This window comes from Orcinus orca, chromosome X (assembly GCF_937001465.1).
Source record: "Orcinus orca chromosome X, mOrcOrc1.1, whole genome shotgun sequence".
NCBI lineage: Eukaryota > Metazoa > Chordata > Mammalia > Artiodactyla > Delphinidae > Orcinus > Orcinus orca.
The window spans coordinates 39630905-39648033 of NC_064580.1; the positions used below are offsets into that span (position 1 = coordinate 39630905).

Sequence of the window (17129 nt, forward strand, 5' to 3'; positions counted from 1 at the left end):
AAATCTTGACGTGGGAAAAGTAACAGATTTTAAAAGCCAAAGCTTTTTGCATAATTCCACAACTTGGTGGTTAACCGATTTTTAACTCTAAAATTGAAAATCAATTCATATACCCATTAGAACTGAGAGTGTTAAATTTAAAATGAGCATTTTTTAAAGTTTCATACAAAAGAATATATGAATTTTTGGTACATCTAAATTAACTTCACTTTTAAGAAAATCCATATTTTACACCTTTTTTTATTTTGCCCTTTATCATATTTCTTGATTGTGTCAGTTACTGCAAGTTAAAAGCAATATAAAATCAAATATGGCTAATTCCAATTTTATTTTAGGTACATAAGTTGGGTTTTCTATATTTTGAAAATATAGAAATATATATCTCTATATTTTTTTTGTTTACTTACTCCTGGTCCTACACAGCTAACATGTAAGCTCCCTCAGGGCAAGGATTTGTTTTGTTTACCTCTGTATTTGTAAGTTTATTTGTAACTTAATTGTGGACAAAGAAAGTAGTCTTCAGTTGTGGAATTTTGGTGGAAGCTGGTGGTGTACGTGTTGAGATGGGGGTGGGGGTCTCCTGGTTTCTTGATATCAGATGAGGTAGGCACTTGTTATCTGTAAGACTAGATTACTTGTGACTAAAATATTTCACTTTTGCCCCTAAGAACAATACCAAATCAAAGTCCGCCCAATTGTACTCTAAAAGGGACAGGCTCACATAGGGACAAAGACCCATTCTTTCAGTCATTCAGGCAAAAAACATTTACCTAAAGCCTGCTATGCACAAGGTCCTCATCCAAGTGTTGGCGGTACCTCAGAGGACAAAATAGAAACAAACTTCTGCCTTCATGGAGCTTACATTCTACCAGGAGAAGGCATACGAAAAACGAATACATATATGTTAAGCATGTGTAAGTGCATTGAAAAAACAATAAGGCAGGGAAGGGATAAATTAGGGATAGAGAATACTAGGTGGGGTGGAAGAGGCTACTCTTTAAGATGGGGTTATCAGGGAAGGTGCCTCTGAGGAGGGGATACTTGAGTTGAGACCCGAGAAAGAGCATTCCAAATGGAAGAAATAGCAAGTATGTTTTGATTATCTATTGATGCATAAAGAAATAGTCCATGTCTTAAAACATTAGCCTATTATTATCTCTTATAGTTCTATGGTTTGACTGGGCTCAGCTGGGCAGTTCTTACTTGAGGTTCCTAGTGTGGCTATATCAGAGAGAGGCTGGAGCTGGAGTCATTTGAAGGCTTGACTGTGCTGGACGTCCAAGACAATTTCATTGCCAATTCTAGTGCCTTGATAGGTAAGGCTGGAAGGCTGGATTCAGCTGGGACAGGAGACCAGAGTAAGTATATGTAGCTTCTCCAGTATGGTGGTCTCAGGGTATTTGGACTTCATACATGATGTAACTCAAAGCTCCAAGAGTGCCTATTCCAAGAGAGAAGTGGATTTGCCAGTTTCTTAAGGCCTGGGCCCCAGCACTGGAACAGCATCACTTCCATCATATTCTACTGGTCAAATCAGCTACAGAGCCCTCCCAACAGGAGGGGGCATAGAACCCCCCTCTCCCTTCCCATAGGAGGGGTGTCAAAGAACATCTAGCCATCTTTTTTTTTAACTTTAAAAAAATTGAAGTATAGTTAATTTACAACGTTGTGTTAGTTTCAGGTGTATAGCAAAGTGATTGATATATATATATATATATATATATATATTCTTTTTCAGATTCTTTTCCATTATAGGTTATTACAAGATATTGAGTAGAGTTCCCTGTGCTATACAGTAGGACATTGTTGTTTATTTTATATATAGTAGTGTGTATGTTAATCCCAACCTCCTAATTTATCTCTCCCCCCACATTTCCCCTTTGGTAACCATAAATTTGTTTTTGAAGTCTGTGAGTCTGTTTCTGTTTTGTAAGTAAGTTCAATTGTATCGTTGTTTTAGATTCTGTATGTGGCCATTTTTAATGTTTCAAAGTGAAAAAGCCCTGGAATAGGAATAAACTTGACACACTAGAAGCCAGAGTGCCTGGACTAGAGTGGGCTGGGTCAGGAGGTTGGAAGGGGCTATCACCTAGGTACTTGTAGGCCATAATAAAAATTTAGTTTCATTCGTTCTTCTAATTTATTTTTTATTGCTTTTTTTTTCTCCCAGGGGTCTACAGTCAAGAAACCAGCCTGGATATATAGACAAGATGTCAAGAATGATCTGGGAGAGGGCTTCCCTGGTGGCGCAGTGATTGAGAGTCCGCCTGCCGATGCAGGGGACATGGGTTCGTGCCCCGGTCCGGGAAGATCCCACATGCCGCAGAGCGGCTGGGCCCGTGAGCCATGGCCGCTGAGCCTGCGCGTCCAGAGCCTGTGCTCCGCAACGGGAGAGGCCACGACAGTGAGAAGCCCGCGTACCACAAAAAAAAAAAAAAGGAATGATCTGGGAGAAATGCCTAGAAGTAACAATGGAGAAATATGAGGTCCCTAAAATAGCAGCAGCACAACTACACTGGCCTTAGAAAGAGAGGTAGCAGCTCAAAATAACATGTTGTTTTTAGATAGACTCTCATCCTTTCTAATCCAAAGGATCAATGTCATTAGGTATCATAATGACCCCCTTCAACTGCCAAAACATCTACTCTACATAGCTCACCCTTAAATATATTGTTTTATCTTCTCTTTTCTGCCTAAGCATGAAGTTGTACTTAAAGCAATGCTTCTTCTAACTATATTATGTTTACAGTTTGCAGTGGGAAAATGAAATGAATGTGAGATACGTGTATGGCTGTCTACTCTCACATTTATCTGATATAACAGAGTTCCAGCAGTCTTACCAGAATGAGCAGCTTTAATACTTTTAAAAATTCCTGGATTAAGAATGAAATGAGATAGTTCAATCTCTCTCAATAGCCCTTTATTTAACCAAATGGGAAAGTTCATGTCGGTGGCCTCCGTGGGCTCCTAATGCCACTAGGAGATCAGGTGGGTCTCAGGAGGTCAAATGGGGATAAAAAAAATTAGCAATGAGGCATAAGACAGAAGCAAGGTAGTATTAGGGGGCAAGAACCTGAGCAGAAAGAAGAGGGTTGAGTCCACAGTTCAATTCTCAGCACCCTTACCCTTTTCCTTGTTTTTCTTGAGACTTCCCCCCACTCTTAGGTACGATTTCTGTGTCAGTCAGCAGCTCAGCTGAGGAACCAAGTACACAAACTCTGGAGTGAGGTGGATCAGAGTTGGCGTCCTTACTCCATCACTTACCAACTGAGGGATCTTGAGCAAATCACCCAAATACCTTGTGTTTCAGTGCCCTCATTTGTAAATAAGAGGTAATAACGGTCATCAAGCTTTTCTGAGGATTGAGATAATGCATATCAGATGCTTACACGGGTGCTTTGCACATATTTCAATCTCAAAACGGTGTTGGCTATTGTTGTTGCTATTAAATTCAATTTTGAACTGAGTTTCCAGGAACCACAATGCACATGTGTGTTTGGTTCACTGTGAGAGCCTGAACTATAGGTGATTATGAATTGTGATTTTTTTTTTTCTTGGTTTGCACATGACTAGATGCTGTCTGTAGCAGCTGCCCTTAACATTTGCCAATTTAAAAAAGAGGAAACAGTAAATGTCAGAAGTAAAAGGCTCCAGGTCACTTTGCAGTCCTTTTGCTGCACGGAGCATGTGCGCTAAAAGATGAAATGAATAAATAAACATCTTCCACCGAACTATAGCCTTATCTTCTCTACAACTCATTACTTGTGGGAATCTTCCTTAACTATATTTTAAGCCAATAATCTTTTATAACACTTTGGGCCAGTTCTGTGGTTTCTCCAGTGTCAGTCATAATCAGGGACAATTTAGAAACTTTATTAAAATAAAATTAAGGTAATGCCATCATACAAAAAGTATTTATGCTCTCCATGAAGTTAGTCCGTTACATTTATTTAGCAATGTCCTTCAAGGTTTTGAGAAGTGTCCAAAGCACTCTCTGGCAGTATCTCTGACCACCTCGACCTCGTTTAATTCCAACTTGCTCGCTGCCTTATGCATGAAAATCTCAGGGACATGGCATTTTCCTGGGCACCTAGGAGAGTTGTTTTTTTTTTTTTTTTTTTTTTTTGCAGTACGCGGCTTCTCACTGTTGTGGCCTCTCCCGTTGCGGAGCACAGGTTCCGGATGCGCAGGCTCAGAGGCCATGGCTCACGGGCCTAGCCGCTCCGTGGCATGTGGGATCTTCCCGGACCGGGGCACGAACCTGTGTCCCCTGCATCGGCAGGCGGACTCTCAACCATTGCGCCACCAGGGAAGCCCCCTAGGAGAGTTTTTAAAAAGGGATTCTAAGCTGGTTTGCCCTTAAGAAGCAACAGGCACATAAGGAATTTCACTCTTTGTTTACTTCCAAGTTCTTTGTGATGCCATATATTTGGAGTTGCTAGAATAAGTAAAATTAATCTATGCCATAATGTAGGGTTTATGTTATAAGATCTAGACATATGTTTTAGACAGGTTGTTAAAAAACTGAAGATGGATTAGAAACATTTGCAAAAATCCATAGCATTTGCTAACTTTCTATGCCTCTGCTGTCCCATACAGTAGCCACTAGCCATATGTGGCTATAAAGTGCTTAGTATGGGGCGAGTCCAAATTAAGATGTACTATGAGTATAAAATACATAACAAATTTCAAAAGCTTAATACAAAACAAGAATGTAAAATATCTTATTAAATAATGTTTTATATTGACTACAAGTTCAGATAATAATATTTTGGATATCCTGGATTAAATAAAATATATTCTTAAAATTAATTTCACCTCTTTCTTTTTACTTTTCAATATGGTTACTAGAAAACTTTAAATGGCATACGTGGCACATCTTATACTTCTACCGGAGAGTGCTGCTTTAAGCTATTTTAATGAGTAGTCTAGATTTCACATATTTGTCAAAAGGGGGAAAATGAATGTATTTTGACTCTGTGAACTTAGGTTATTTAGGCATTAGTAAACTCTGACATGCCCACTGTCTCCTGACAGCTCTACACCATCAGCACTTAGTAACCCAAAGGAAAGCCCCTTAGTAACCCAAAGGAAAGGGTCTCAATTGGGCCAAATAATAACCATGGTCCCACATGCCAGGATCTGAAGAATGGAGCGGAAGGAAACTTAGAAGGTAACACAACTGAAAAAGGGGATTTTAATTTCTCTTTTTTATTAGCTGTTTACTCCGTCTGGGCATGTGAGTCTCGATGCATCCAAACGCTGACGTCCTAGGCTATTAGTAATATGGGAAATAAATAAAGAAGAGAAGACTGGATTTTAAAGTGAGAGAAGTTATATTTCAGAGTGTAAGGAGCCCACGAAAATATTTTCAGGATGAGTTTACTGGCCTGGTTCTCTTTTGAAAAGAATTTGTAAAGCTTTATCCTATCTGGTGTCTCACCATTTAAATTTTTACTTGGTAGTAAGGCTCCTCAGAGCCTATTAGAAAAGTTTGTTTTCGAAAGGAAAGGAAACAAGCTCTATCAAAACATCCTTAGTATCTTCAGTGTGTCACAGCAGGCTTCTTGGTGAAAATAATGTTAGTGTCTCTGTTCTCTTTCTCTTTAAAATCTTAAAGCACTCAGCAGGACAGGTACAAATGTCCATCTTTTGCAAATGGAGAAATCAAGGTAAAAAGCATAAATAACATGGCCAAGGTCACAAAAAAAGTCAATGATGAAGTGTGTGTGTGCGTGTGTGTGTGTCTGTAGCAGACACTGCGAAAATTCTGTGGCCCAGTAATACCAGGATAAGAGTCTTTGAGGGTTTGCATTCAAACAGCTGCTTTGGGATCTAGACTGTCTACACTCAAAGGGTCAAAGCTCAGTCACTAAGCCTGGCTGGAAGCAGTTTGGTTATTGTCAATAGATATGTCACCCAGGAGACTGCTGCCTAGGCAGGTGAGAATCACAGATATCTGCTGGAAACACTGGGCCTAACCTCTTCTCATAGACCGTAAACTATCAAAAGTAGAGTCTGTGCGTAGAAAACAAACTTATCGTTACCTAAGGGGAAAGGAGTGGAGAGGGATAGATTAGGAGTTTGGGATTAGCAGATACACATTAATATATACAAAATAGATAATCAACAAGGTCCTACTGTATAGCACAGGAAACTATATTCAATATCTTGTTATAAACTATAATGGAAAAGAATATGAAAAAACGTAGAGACATTTTTTAAAATAAAAATGAGAGGAGCTCTTCATAAAAAGTTCAAGCAGTACTCAAAAATACAATGAAGAAGGCAACAAATTACCTCAAATCGTACCATTCAGGTTAAAAAAAATAGGGCTTCCCTGGTGGCGCAGTGGTTGAGAGTCCGCCTGCTGATGCAGGGGACACGGGTTCGTGCCCCGGTCCGGGAGGATCCCACGTGCTGCGGAGCAGCTGGGCCCGTGAGCCATGGCCGCTGGGCCTGCGCGTCCGGAGGCTGTGCTCCGCAACGGGAGAGGCCACAACAGTGAGAGGCCCGCGTACCGCAAAAAAAAAAAAAAAAAAAAAAAAAAAGCTATAACATTACATCCCAGACTTCTGTGTAAGCATCTACAATATAGAAAGATGGCTGGATGGCTGGATGGACAGATGGATGGTTGATATGGATGGACAAGCGAATGAATGGATGACTGAGAGAAACAGGAAGGAAACAAAAAGGGAAGAAAGGAAGGAGGAAAGAAAGGGCAAAGAAAGAAATACGAGTATCTGAGAATCAAATCATATTTGTTGCTTTCATTGACATAAATGTACTTAAATTTAATGGAAGAAACATAAACTGAAGGAACTGAAGGAAGAGCTAAACTTCAAATAAATGTTGCATAACCCAAGAGAAAGAGCCCTGTAGCATAAAGTCAAAAGATCATAAAAATCATTAAGAGATCTGAGCCTTTGTTTTTTTATTAGCTACAAGTATCATTTTGGTATATACTGATTTCGTGCTATGAAGGAAGATTTCAGTAGCCCTCACCTTTCTTATACCTCTTCCCTTCTCACCTTCTCCACATTCTGATTTTATAGATTATATATATTTTTTACCATATAAAGGCTTTTTACAAAAAAGGTCTGTAGTACATTCTTTACTAGAGTCGTAATTCTTCCAATTCTTTGTTTAAATCTTTATTTAAACGTATTTAATGTTTAGTGCCAATTTCATCCAAGCTGATCCATTATCCCTGAGTTCTTTATTTGGAATCATCATTTGATGATACCTTGAAGTGGAGTGATGCTAGGACAGAATTTTAAATTGTGTGCCATTAGCTTAGTGGGCAGGATGCAGGTGCCCAGAAAAGAAATGGCACAGGATTGAAAGGTAGAGAAAGTGGTAAAGCACTGCAAAACTGTCGCCTGGATGATTGGGAAAGGCAGACCAAGTACTTACCAACCTTGAAGCTCTAAGAGAAACTGTTGGAGTTGTTAGTGATTTGGTTGTTTTTTTTTGCGGTGCGCGGGCCTCTCACTGTTGTGGCCTCTCCCGTTGTGGAGCACAGGCTCCGGACGTGCAGGCTCAGCGGCCATGGCTCACGGGCCCAGCCGCTCCGTGGCATGTGGGATCTTCCCGGACCGGGGCACGAACCCGCGTCCCCTGCTTTGGCAGGTGGACTCTCAACCACTGCGCCACCAGGGAAGCCCCGCTGTATGCTTTTATGTGCTTTTTTTTTTTTTTTTTCTGTATTTTCCACTGGCTTTCAGAGTTCTCACCAAACTGAGGGGCTCTGCCATATGGCACCTGTTCCATGAGGTTGTTTGCGCAATAGCAGTTGTAGCAACAAGTAGTAGGCAATATATTTGAGAGATGGCTCCTCTTTCATAGGCCTCTTCAAGCCCTGAGGTTGACCACATACAACACAAAAGGGACTTTGACAGTGAGCTTGGCTTCTGCTCATTGGGAAGTAAGACCAGAGCATTTTTCTTTTTTTTCTCAGTTTCTCCCCACAGCTGAAATTTGGAAATGATGATCAGTGTGAAGTTGGGCTCTTAAATTTAAGTCACGCTACATCTTTACATTCACCAAACTCCTAACAGTTAAGCTTTTGGGCCTAAAGCAGTTTCATGCATACTTTAACTAGACACTAGTTCCAAATTTCAGACTTATAAAAGCTTCTGAGACAGAGGAACTCTATTTGCCAATAGCCTAAATTGTACCAAACTTCAGAATTTTCTCCAACTCCTTCCAAGTAAGAACCCAAAAGAACAAAAAACAAGCAACAACAAAACGACCACACATGTGAACATGCAAACACACACACACTCTCTCTCTCTCTCTCACACACACACACGATGAAGGAGGAGGAGGCACAAATTAAAATATAGCAAGATCCCTTAAGAGGTTTATATTTTTTATCTTTTTAATTATGAGATAGTCCCTAAAATGGAACATTTTTCACAAGTCACTTTCAAGGCATGTAAACAGCTGCCTTCTAAACTATCCTAGCAGAAATTAGCATGACGATTTGTGAAACAGATTAAAAACTTCCGTAGATGTTTTCACGATAATTGTTAAGCACGAAGGACTGCATCACTGATTTGAGAAGTGCAGAAAACACCTTCTAACTTATATAGATTTGAGCTGAAGTGATCACTTTTCCCACTGATAATGAAATCCCAATATAGCTCAGTATCACATCTTTGAATCACAAACAAGGTTTTGGAAAACCACATTTTAGCACCATAAGACAGATCCACTGTAGTACTAAAAATGAATGCCACTCAGTAGATAGAAACATTTCTGGCAGATCAGAGGCAGACAGCAAAACGCCCTGCACATCACAGCACACCAGGGGTTGATGCATGCTTGTTATGGGCCCAGCATGAGCACATCCCATCTGTCAACAGACCATTTCTTCCAGAACTATCAGAGAACTGGTGATACTGGGAGTCCTCCTTTCTTGGGAAACACACCCTTCCTTTGGATAGCTATCCTATCATGGGCTGCTGTAGCACCGCCCTGCCCCCTTTTGTGAGTAGCTCCATTTCACCAGTTTCAATTCCAACCATCATATCCAAATTCCCTAGCTTAATGTTATTAAGGTTGCACGTAAAACACTGTCTTCTTTTAACGACCATGTAAGAAATCGAAAAAAACAGAGTCTTTGAGCAGGCTGATTTGAATTGCAGGATCCGACAATATGAGAAGTAACACACTTGATACTCTTGATATGCTCAGGCTTTGGGTTGAGAAATACATGCAGGTCCGCTGAAGAAACAAGGCAGAAATATACTAGATATTTGCATGAACCACTTGGGAACAGTATTTGCACTTGGGAACAGTAGTTATTGAAATAGGTAATAGAGAGTAATGGCCAAATTACTGCCTACCATGACAGAGAAGACAACTTTTTGAACTACGTTCTTCGGCATGTAGTAGCAGATCAGCTATCAGAGTTCTGCTCAATAATCCCAGAAATGGATGGAGTCATCTGAGATGCTTTTTACAGGTTCAAAATAATAAAAATGACATATGAGCAAAGACATGGAGGTGATGATGGTGGAGAACAAATATTTAGTTTGGGGAGGACTTCTTAGCTCTAAGGTCTTTATTATTATTTATTATCGTGTAGCGCTTCACTGGATACAGCCACAAGGAGGTCAAATTAGCACCCTTATCAAGACTGAAAAAAACTTTTGTTTCATAAATTCATTAGTGTTTCAATCGTGTCAGGATGAGAATTAATTAGAGAGTAAGTAAGTATATCAAACACGTACAGCAGAAGTCAGAAAATAGCAATATAGGAACATGAAAATCTAGGTACCAAAAGAATATTTTAGAGTGATTTTCTCTAGATAGGATTATTGGAGGGGTTTTTTAATTGTTTTTCTCTACCACATTTTCTTATTATATTTTTACAGTAAACATGCTTTCCTTTTGTAATAATTCAAAAGCAATAACATTTATTTTGAATTTCATACAAAGCAATGTCGGCATATATATTTATTCTGTATCAAGTCAGAGATACTGCTTAATTATATTTTCTTAGCTGCACGTGGGTTATACGAAATAGCTTAAGAAAGCAGCATTATTCGGTCATCACTCTGAAAAATCCAAGCATTACATCGTTTCCACAGTTGATAATTCTGAGCCATCTCTTTCAAACAAGGAACATAATGTCGGCCATAAGATTTCCAGATAAGCAAAGCGTCCTGAACTTAGCTCCTGACTGCCAAGAAACCCTGCCCACACACACACAGAAAAGTGAATATAATTTCTAGTCATCTCCTTTGTCGGGAGAAACCTAAAAGAGATCGTAGTGTTCTGGGAATTCAGTCTCTGCAAGTCTTAAAGGTTAGGACAAGAAAGACAGAAGAAATCAGTCAAGATGAGCTACATATAAAAGCAAGGAACGCAATGAAGAATGCTTACTAAGTGCTGCTGATGGATGTTCCACAAATCACTCTATCACCATGCTACTTTTTCATTTCTAATTCATGTGTCTCTTTTTCCACTAGACAAATAGGGAAGCAAGGTGAAAAGGCTCATAAAACAAAATCTGAACATCAACATTTATGTATAAATGTTACCCGCATTATACCAAATCAGATAGATGTTTATTTCCTGTTTTATTAAATGACTGACAATGTACAGTCTATTATTTGTCCTTCTTGATATTATCACCCACAAATAATATCCAGGTGTCAACACTGTTACGTATATCAAAACTGACTGTTGCGAGTTCTTCTGTCTCCTAAGGGGATGATTTCTTCTGGTGAGGAACTTGGCTCTATACTGCTCGCTTCCACTTATGGAGGCAAGTGAGGGAGAGAGAGGAAAGACTGAAATTCAAAACCTCTGCCAGTCCTTCCGTGGGACTTCAGAGTGGGGTCCAGGGTAGGTGAGTCTTTGCCTGTCAGAGAACATCAGTGACATTGTGGACCAAGAAAATGATGCTGGGAAAACAAGGATCAGGGAGATGCCAGAAGAGTCTAAAGGCAGAAACATGGTGGGAGACTGGAATCCACAGAGAAATGTGGCCAGTGAGAAATCCCCAGGGGCACACTGTTTGAAGAGCTTATTAGAATTAGAACGTCCAGTATTCAATTCTAAGTTGTCTATGTTTTTGCAATTGAACCCCTTACCCACACTGTTCAAAACTTCAGTCAATTTTGCTGTACACAAATGCTTGGGGTGGTCCGAAGAAAATCAAGAGAAAGAGATGAATTTGAACCCAGGTTGACATAGAACAAAGGAAAGAAGAGAGTCACTGGCCATGAATGTGAATGAGCATAAGTATCATGGAAGCAAGAACCATGAGCTACAAATGATCATGGGAATTGAAACCCAGCAAACTCACAGGAGTTTGGGGGAGATCAATGGAGCTTCCCCATGAAAGATGGAATTTGAGACTTGACTTACTTTTATGTAAATCTCTAAGAGAGTGAGTTTAGTCTATATACAGGACATGATGACCAAATTTCAAAATATTACATTAGACATGTTGCAAATACTCTATAATGTGAAGTCTAGGGCAGCATTAGTAAAACTATACACAGGTTTTTTGTATCACATGAAAGAGCCCATTATTTTAATAGAGGTATTTAATAAATCAATCAAATTTTTTTTCTCTATTGGTTTTGTTAAACTTTTCACCAAATGGGCAATACCACTTCATCAATAACCTTCCCAAATAGGTTTAGAATTCTCCTTTGATAACAGTAAAAAAAAAAAAATTCTCAGAATGGTTGAAATATACTTATAAAATACATATGCATCATTCAAGGATGAAGGAGATTGTCTGAGGGGAGGATCTGGAATTCATATATGGAAAACACCCATAGAGAAATCTTCAAATCCTTCAAAGGCTGGTCCAGGCTTACCTTTACATGGTAAATCAGACGCTCTACTTCATTCACTTTGTAGGTCTCCAATCCTAGCTCCTTGGATAATCTTAAGATGCGATTCTGAGTTGGGCCAACATAAGATCCTCCAAGGTCCACATATTTAACTTTTTGGTTCTGTTTTCCCATGGAAAAAAAATAAAAATAAATATATGTAAAAATGTTATTCGTAAGATAAAAAAAAAGACAGCCCTGAAATAAGCAAATTGGCATTTCATAGGTTCTAGACACACGTTGAGGTGTATCCATAGAAAACTGGATTCTGTTAGCAACTCTACTTCAGTCATGCAACTTAACAGTTATAGAATCATTCCTTAATGTAAAGCAAAACTGATTGACCTTGAAATAGGCAAGAGACTTCTGAACCCCATCATTCTCAATACATACCACAACGTGCTTTGGGTTTTAGTGGCTTAGACTTGTAAGCTGTGAATTATTGATGAATTTCTCTTTACTTAGCATTTCAGGCTAATTTTGACGCACCTAATGCTAGAGGAAAAGCGAGAAAGGAAATGACCACTTCTTTTCCTTTTTTTTTCATTGAAGTATAGTTGATTTACAATGTTTCAGATGTGTAGCAAAGTGATTCAGTTTTATATATATACATAGATATATGTATATATATGTATATATATGTATATATGTGTATATATACATATATATATATTCTTTTCCAGATTCTTTTCCATTATAGGTTATTACAAAATGTTTAATATAGTTCCCTGTGCTATACAGTAGGTCCTTGTTGGTTATCTATGTTATATATGGTAGTGTGTATCTGTTAATCCCAAACTCCTAATTTATCCCTCCCCCCTCTATCTCCTTTGGTAACCATAAATTTGTCTTCTATGTTTGTGAATCTATTTCTGTTCTGTAAGTTCATTTGTATTATTGTTTTAAGATTCTACATATAAGTGATATCATATGATATTTGTCTTTCTTTGTGTGACTTTCTTCACTTAGTATGATAAACTCTAAGTCCATCCAGGAAATGACCACTTCCTTTGTGGTTTGCTCATCCAGACATTTGAAAGATAGCATTAGGGAATATTTGGTCCTAATTCAAACCTTTGAAACTGCTCTTATGTTCAGTAGGAAGTTTTCTATATGGTTATGAATTAGCTTCACTTGAAACAACTAAGGACCAACCTTTGAAAAAGAGTGACTAGAAAAACTTCCTATGTTTGAACATGTCCAAACATAACTGGATTCCTAATAGTCAGGGACACCAGATCAGGTCCTCCTCTTCTGTTTTTGTTTGTTTGTTGACTATATAGTTCTCTGACTAAAAAAAAAGGGAACAGACATTTCACAAGGGCAGTGGTCTTTGTTTTATTCACTAATGTATTTCAAACACCTAATTATTGGTGCAATCATTTATTGGGCAAGTGCCAAGTATCATGAGGTGAGAAAAGGGACAGAAGAAAAGGGTTGAAAAGGAAGCAAATTGAGAGGCTGTGGAGAGTAATTTTCACTCTCTTAAAAAGAGTCAAATGAAGTTCAAGACCTTCAGAAAGAAACAAGAAACTCAGCTTCAGTGTCACGTTTCTCCAGCCCATCATTATTGTCTTACCCTGATGGTGTAAGTCCTGCCTCCCACACGGTCCCGGGCTTCCAGAACAATCACATTCAGGCCAGAGTCATGCAGGAGTTTGGCTGCTGTCATACCTAGGAGAAAAGACAAGAAAAAATCTGAATCAGACACTTTACAGGGACTCCAGATCAGCTCCTCATGTTAACAGCCAATGAGAAAAGTCCATGTTAGCTCATACACATGACTTATCATCACGCTCAAGTTATTCAACTTACAGGTGGCTAGGGTTTCTCAATAGAGATCCAGAGTCCAAGTCTGGGAAACCAACTGCTATTTCTAGAAAGAATAAAAGGGATTTCATTTTTGGTAAAGGTCTCAAATCTTAAAAACTTCTTTGGGGCTTCCCTGGTGGCGCAGTGGTTGAGAGTCCGCCTGCCGATGCAGGGGACACGGGTTCGTGCCCTGGTCTGGGAAGATCCCACATGCCGTGAAGCGGCTGGGCCCGTGAGCCATGGCCGCTGAGCCTGCGCGTCCGGAGCCTGTGCTCCGCAACGGGAGAGGCCCGTGAACCGCAAAAAAACAAAACAAAACAAAAACAAAAAAACTTCTTTGGTCACTATATCAAAATGTCTATCTTTAAAGACTAAATTACATGATTATGTGTCTGACAACATGAAAGAAAACACAAAGCCACACAAAAGAGAAATGTATAAGCCCCAGCAGACACAGGACGAAATGGAGCCACTGACTTCATTCTCAAGGCAAATCTGAAAATCCGGTAAATTGGGGAGTGGGGGGTAGAGTCTGCCTTCAAAACATGTGAAAGGACCTAAGCTTTACTATTAAAACCGAACTTTTAGAAGTTAATGTAAAGTTTCAAAACCAAGGACATAAGATTCAACCCACTTAATTGTCCTAATTCCCCATATGATCCATCACTGAAGAATGAAATGACTCCATTCATTCATTCATTTAATTATTAATGTCGTCAAAAATACTTATTGTATGCCTACTACATTTCCACCACCATGAGATCAACTTAAAAAAGAAAAAAGTTTTATTGAGGTACATTTACATACAATAAACCTTACCCAATGAGTTCAGTGAGTTTTGATAAAGTATAAAGCTTACCGTAGAGTTCGAATATGTAGTTTTTGGTATAAGTACATCCTGAATGTAGTTTTTGACCTCACAGATCTTAAAATTCTGCATCTTTAACTTACAGAGTTTTCTCAGACAAGAGAACTCTGGTGCTCTTACCACAATAAGCTGAATTTGCTCAGTTCCAAATACCTTACTCGTTTGCTTTATGAGACCAAACAAAATCAAGGAAATGACAAGATGCTGTGCCTTACAGATAAGTGAAACAGTTTCTATCCCGTCTTTTAAAAATAATAGTTCTGGGACTTTTAGATCACACTAGTGTGAAAAAAAAATGATTCCCACAAAAATAGCTAATATTCATATAGTGCTCACAACATTTGAGATGCTAGTCTAAGTGTTTTAATGTATATTTTTAATGCTGTGAGAATTCAGTGAATTCTCACAGCAATCCAATAAAAAAGGTACTATTGATATTCCCATTTTATGGCTGGGGAAACTGAAGCACAAAGAGGTGTCCAAAGTCACATAACGAGCCAGCAGCAGAGCCGGGCAGTTTCGTTTCAGTGTCCGTTTCTATAACCACTACGAGTGTTGCTTTTCACGGGGCCTCAGAGCCATCCTTTTCATAGACCGCATCTCTCAATTTTTGTTTCAGGGAGAGATTACATTTCAAAAGATATTTTTCACTTTGTTTGGACCAACGTGTTTTTAAAACACATTTGTAGGGACCTCCCTGGTGGTCCAGTGGGTAAGACTCTGCGCTCCCAATGCAGGGGGCCCAGGTTCCATCCCTGATTGGGGAACTAGATACCGCATCCATGCCACAACTAAGAAGTCTGCATGCCACAGCAACGATACCACGTGTCACAACTAAGACCCAGAGCAGCCAAAATAAATACATAAATACATACATATTACATAAGTAGAATATTCTAAAAAAAGCACACACACTTGTATCTTGTGGTTTGATAAGAATCCATGGAACATAAGATATGAGCCTACCGTAAAAGCCACAATGAAAAGCCGAGGCTTCATTCCCCCTCTCTGAGCTGCCCTAAAAGAAGAAACCTTTTTTTTTTTTTTAAACAGTCTGATGTGGGGCTTCCCTGGTGGCACAGTGGTTGAGAATCCACCTGCCAATGCAGGGGGCATGGGTTCGAGCCCTGATCCGGGAAAATCCCACATGCCGCGGAGCAACTAAGCCCACGCGCCACAACTACTGAGCCTGCACTCTAGAGCCCGTGAGCCACAACTACTGAGTCCGCACACCACAACTACTGAGCCTGCGCTCTAGAGCCCATACTCCACAACAGGAGAAGCCACCGCCATGAGAAGCTCGTGCACTGAAACAAAGAGCAGCCCCCTCTCGTCACAACTAGAGAAAGCCTGTGTGCAGCAACGAAGACCCAACGCAGCCAAAAATAAATAAATTAAATAAATTAATTAAAAAAAAATAAAGAGGCTAATGTGAAATTCCATTATTTGAGTTAATCCATCTTCCGATCCCTGTCCTTGGGTGCAAAACCGGGACTTCCAGTTGGTGGTGGGGTGATGGTGCCAAAGTCCACAGCCCCATGAGCAATGTGCACAAGCACTGCAGAACCCTAATTTAGAAATACAGGGCTTGGATTTTTAACTCCAGTTTCCTAATTTTACCTTTATAAGGAAAAAACAAAGAGAGAGAGAAAACCTTTCTATTTAGAGTCAAAATTGCAGATGATTCAATGCTGTTTCTCTTATCAAGCATCAGTTCAACCAATGAAATATGAAATAACATGCAGCCATAGTAACAGCTGCTATCGTGGAATTCAGATACACTTGCTGAGCATGTTGAGGCTTAAACAAAAGGGCTCAGAACGAAACACAACATCACTCATATACACTAGCTTTTTTTTTTTTTTTTTTTTTTTTTGCTGTACGTGGGCCTCTCACTGTTGTGGCCTCTCCCGTTGCGGAGCACAGGCTCCAGACGTGCAGGCCCAGCCGCTTTGCGGCATGTGGGATCTTCCCGGATCGGGGCACGAACCCGTATCCCCTGCATCGGCAGGCAGACTCTCAACCACTGTGCCACCAGGGAAGCCCCTACGCTAGCATTTTATATTCCACAAAAGGTACTACTGGGTAAGCGCAGTTACCCAATAGTATCTGATGCTAAACAGAAACATTTACTAAAACAAGCCAGGGTCTTATCAAATCATTGAATAGAGTTCTTTATGCTCATGTGCCTTAAAAAGGCATAAATAGAAATTACAAAAATATCTTTAAATAGAGCAATACGAGAATATGTTGTTAGAAATACCTCACAACTTGTCTCACTCATGCTTGTTGGATATCAACTGACAAAAACTGATTTGAAAAATAATTGACGCAAATACCAATGGCTTAAGAAAGTCCCTGCAAGTTTAGGAGGAGGGAATTTTAGGAAACTGAAGAAGAAACTGAGGAGTTGGAGTCTGGCCCGGAGCTGATTAAGATTGTTAAGATGTATAAACAACAAGGTCCTACTGTATAGCACAGAGAACTATATTCAATATCCTATGATAAACCATAACGGAAAAGAATATTAAAAAAAGAATGTATATATATGTATAACGGAATCACTTTGCTGGACAGCAGAAATTAAC

The 17129-nt window shown here is 39.4% G+C and overlaps 1 protein-coding gene across 2 annotated transcripts in view; it reads right to left on the reverse strand.

Moving 5' to 3' along the window:
- MAOB (monoamine oxidase B) overlaps window positions 1-17129 on the reverse strand; it is a 112095-nt gene that overhangs the window by 53993 nt on the left and 40973 nt on the right. For both annotated transcript variants that reach the window (XM_049704843.1, XM_049704841.1), the window contains exons 2-3: window positions 13441-13535; window positions 11847-11984 (exon numbers count right to left, since the gene is read on the reverse strand). In XM_049704843.1, the coding sequence (XP_049560800.1) occupies window positions 11847-11984; window positions 13441-13535 (233 nt within the window). The remainder of the gene's footprint in view (window positions 1-11846; window positions 11985-13440; window positions 13536-17129) is intronic.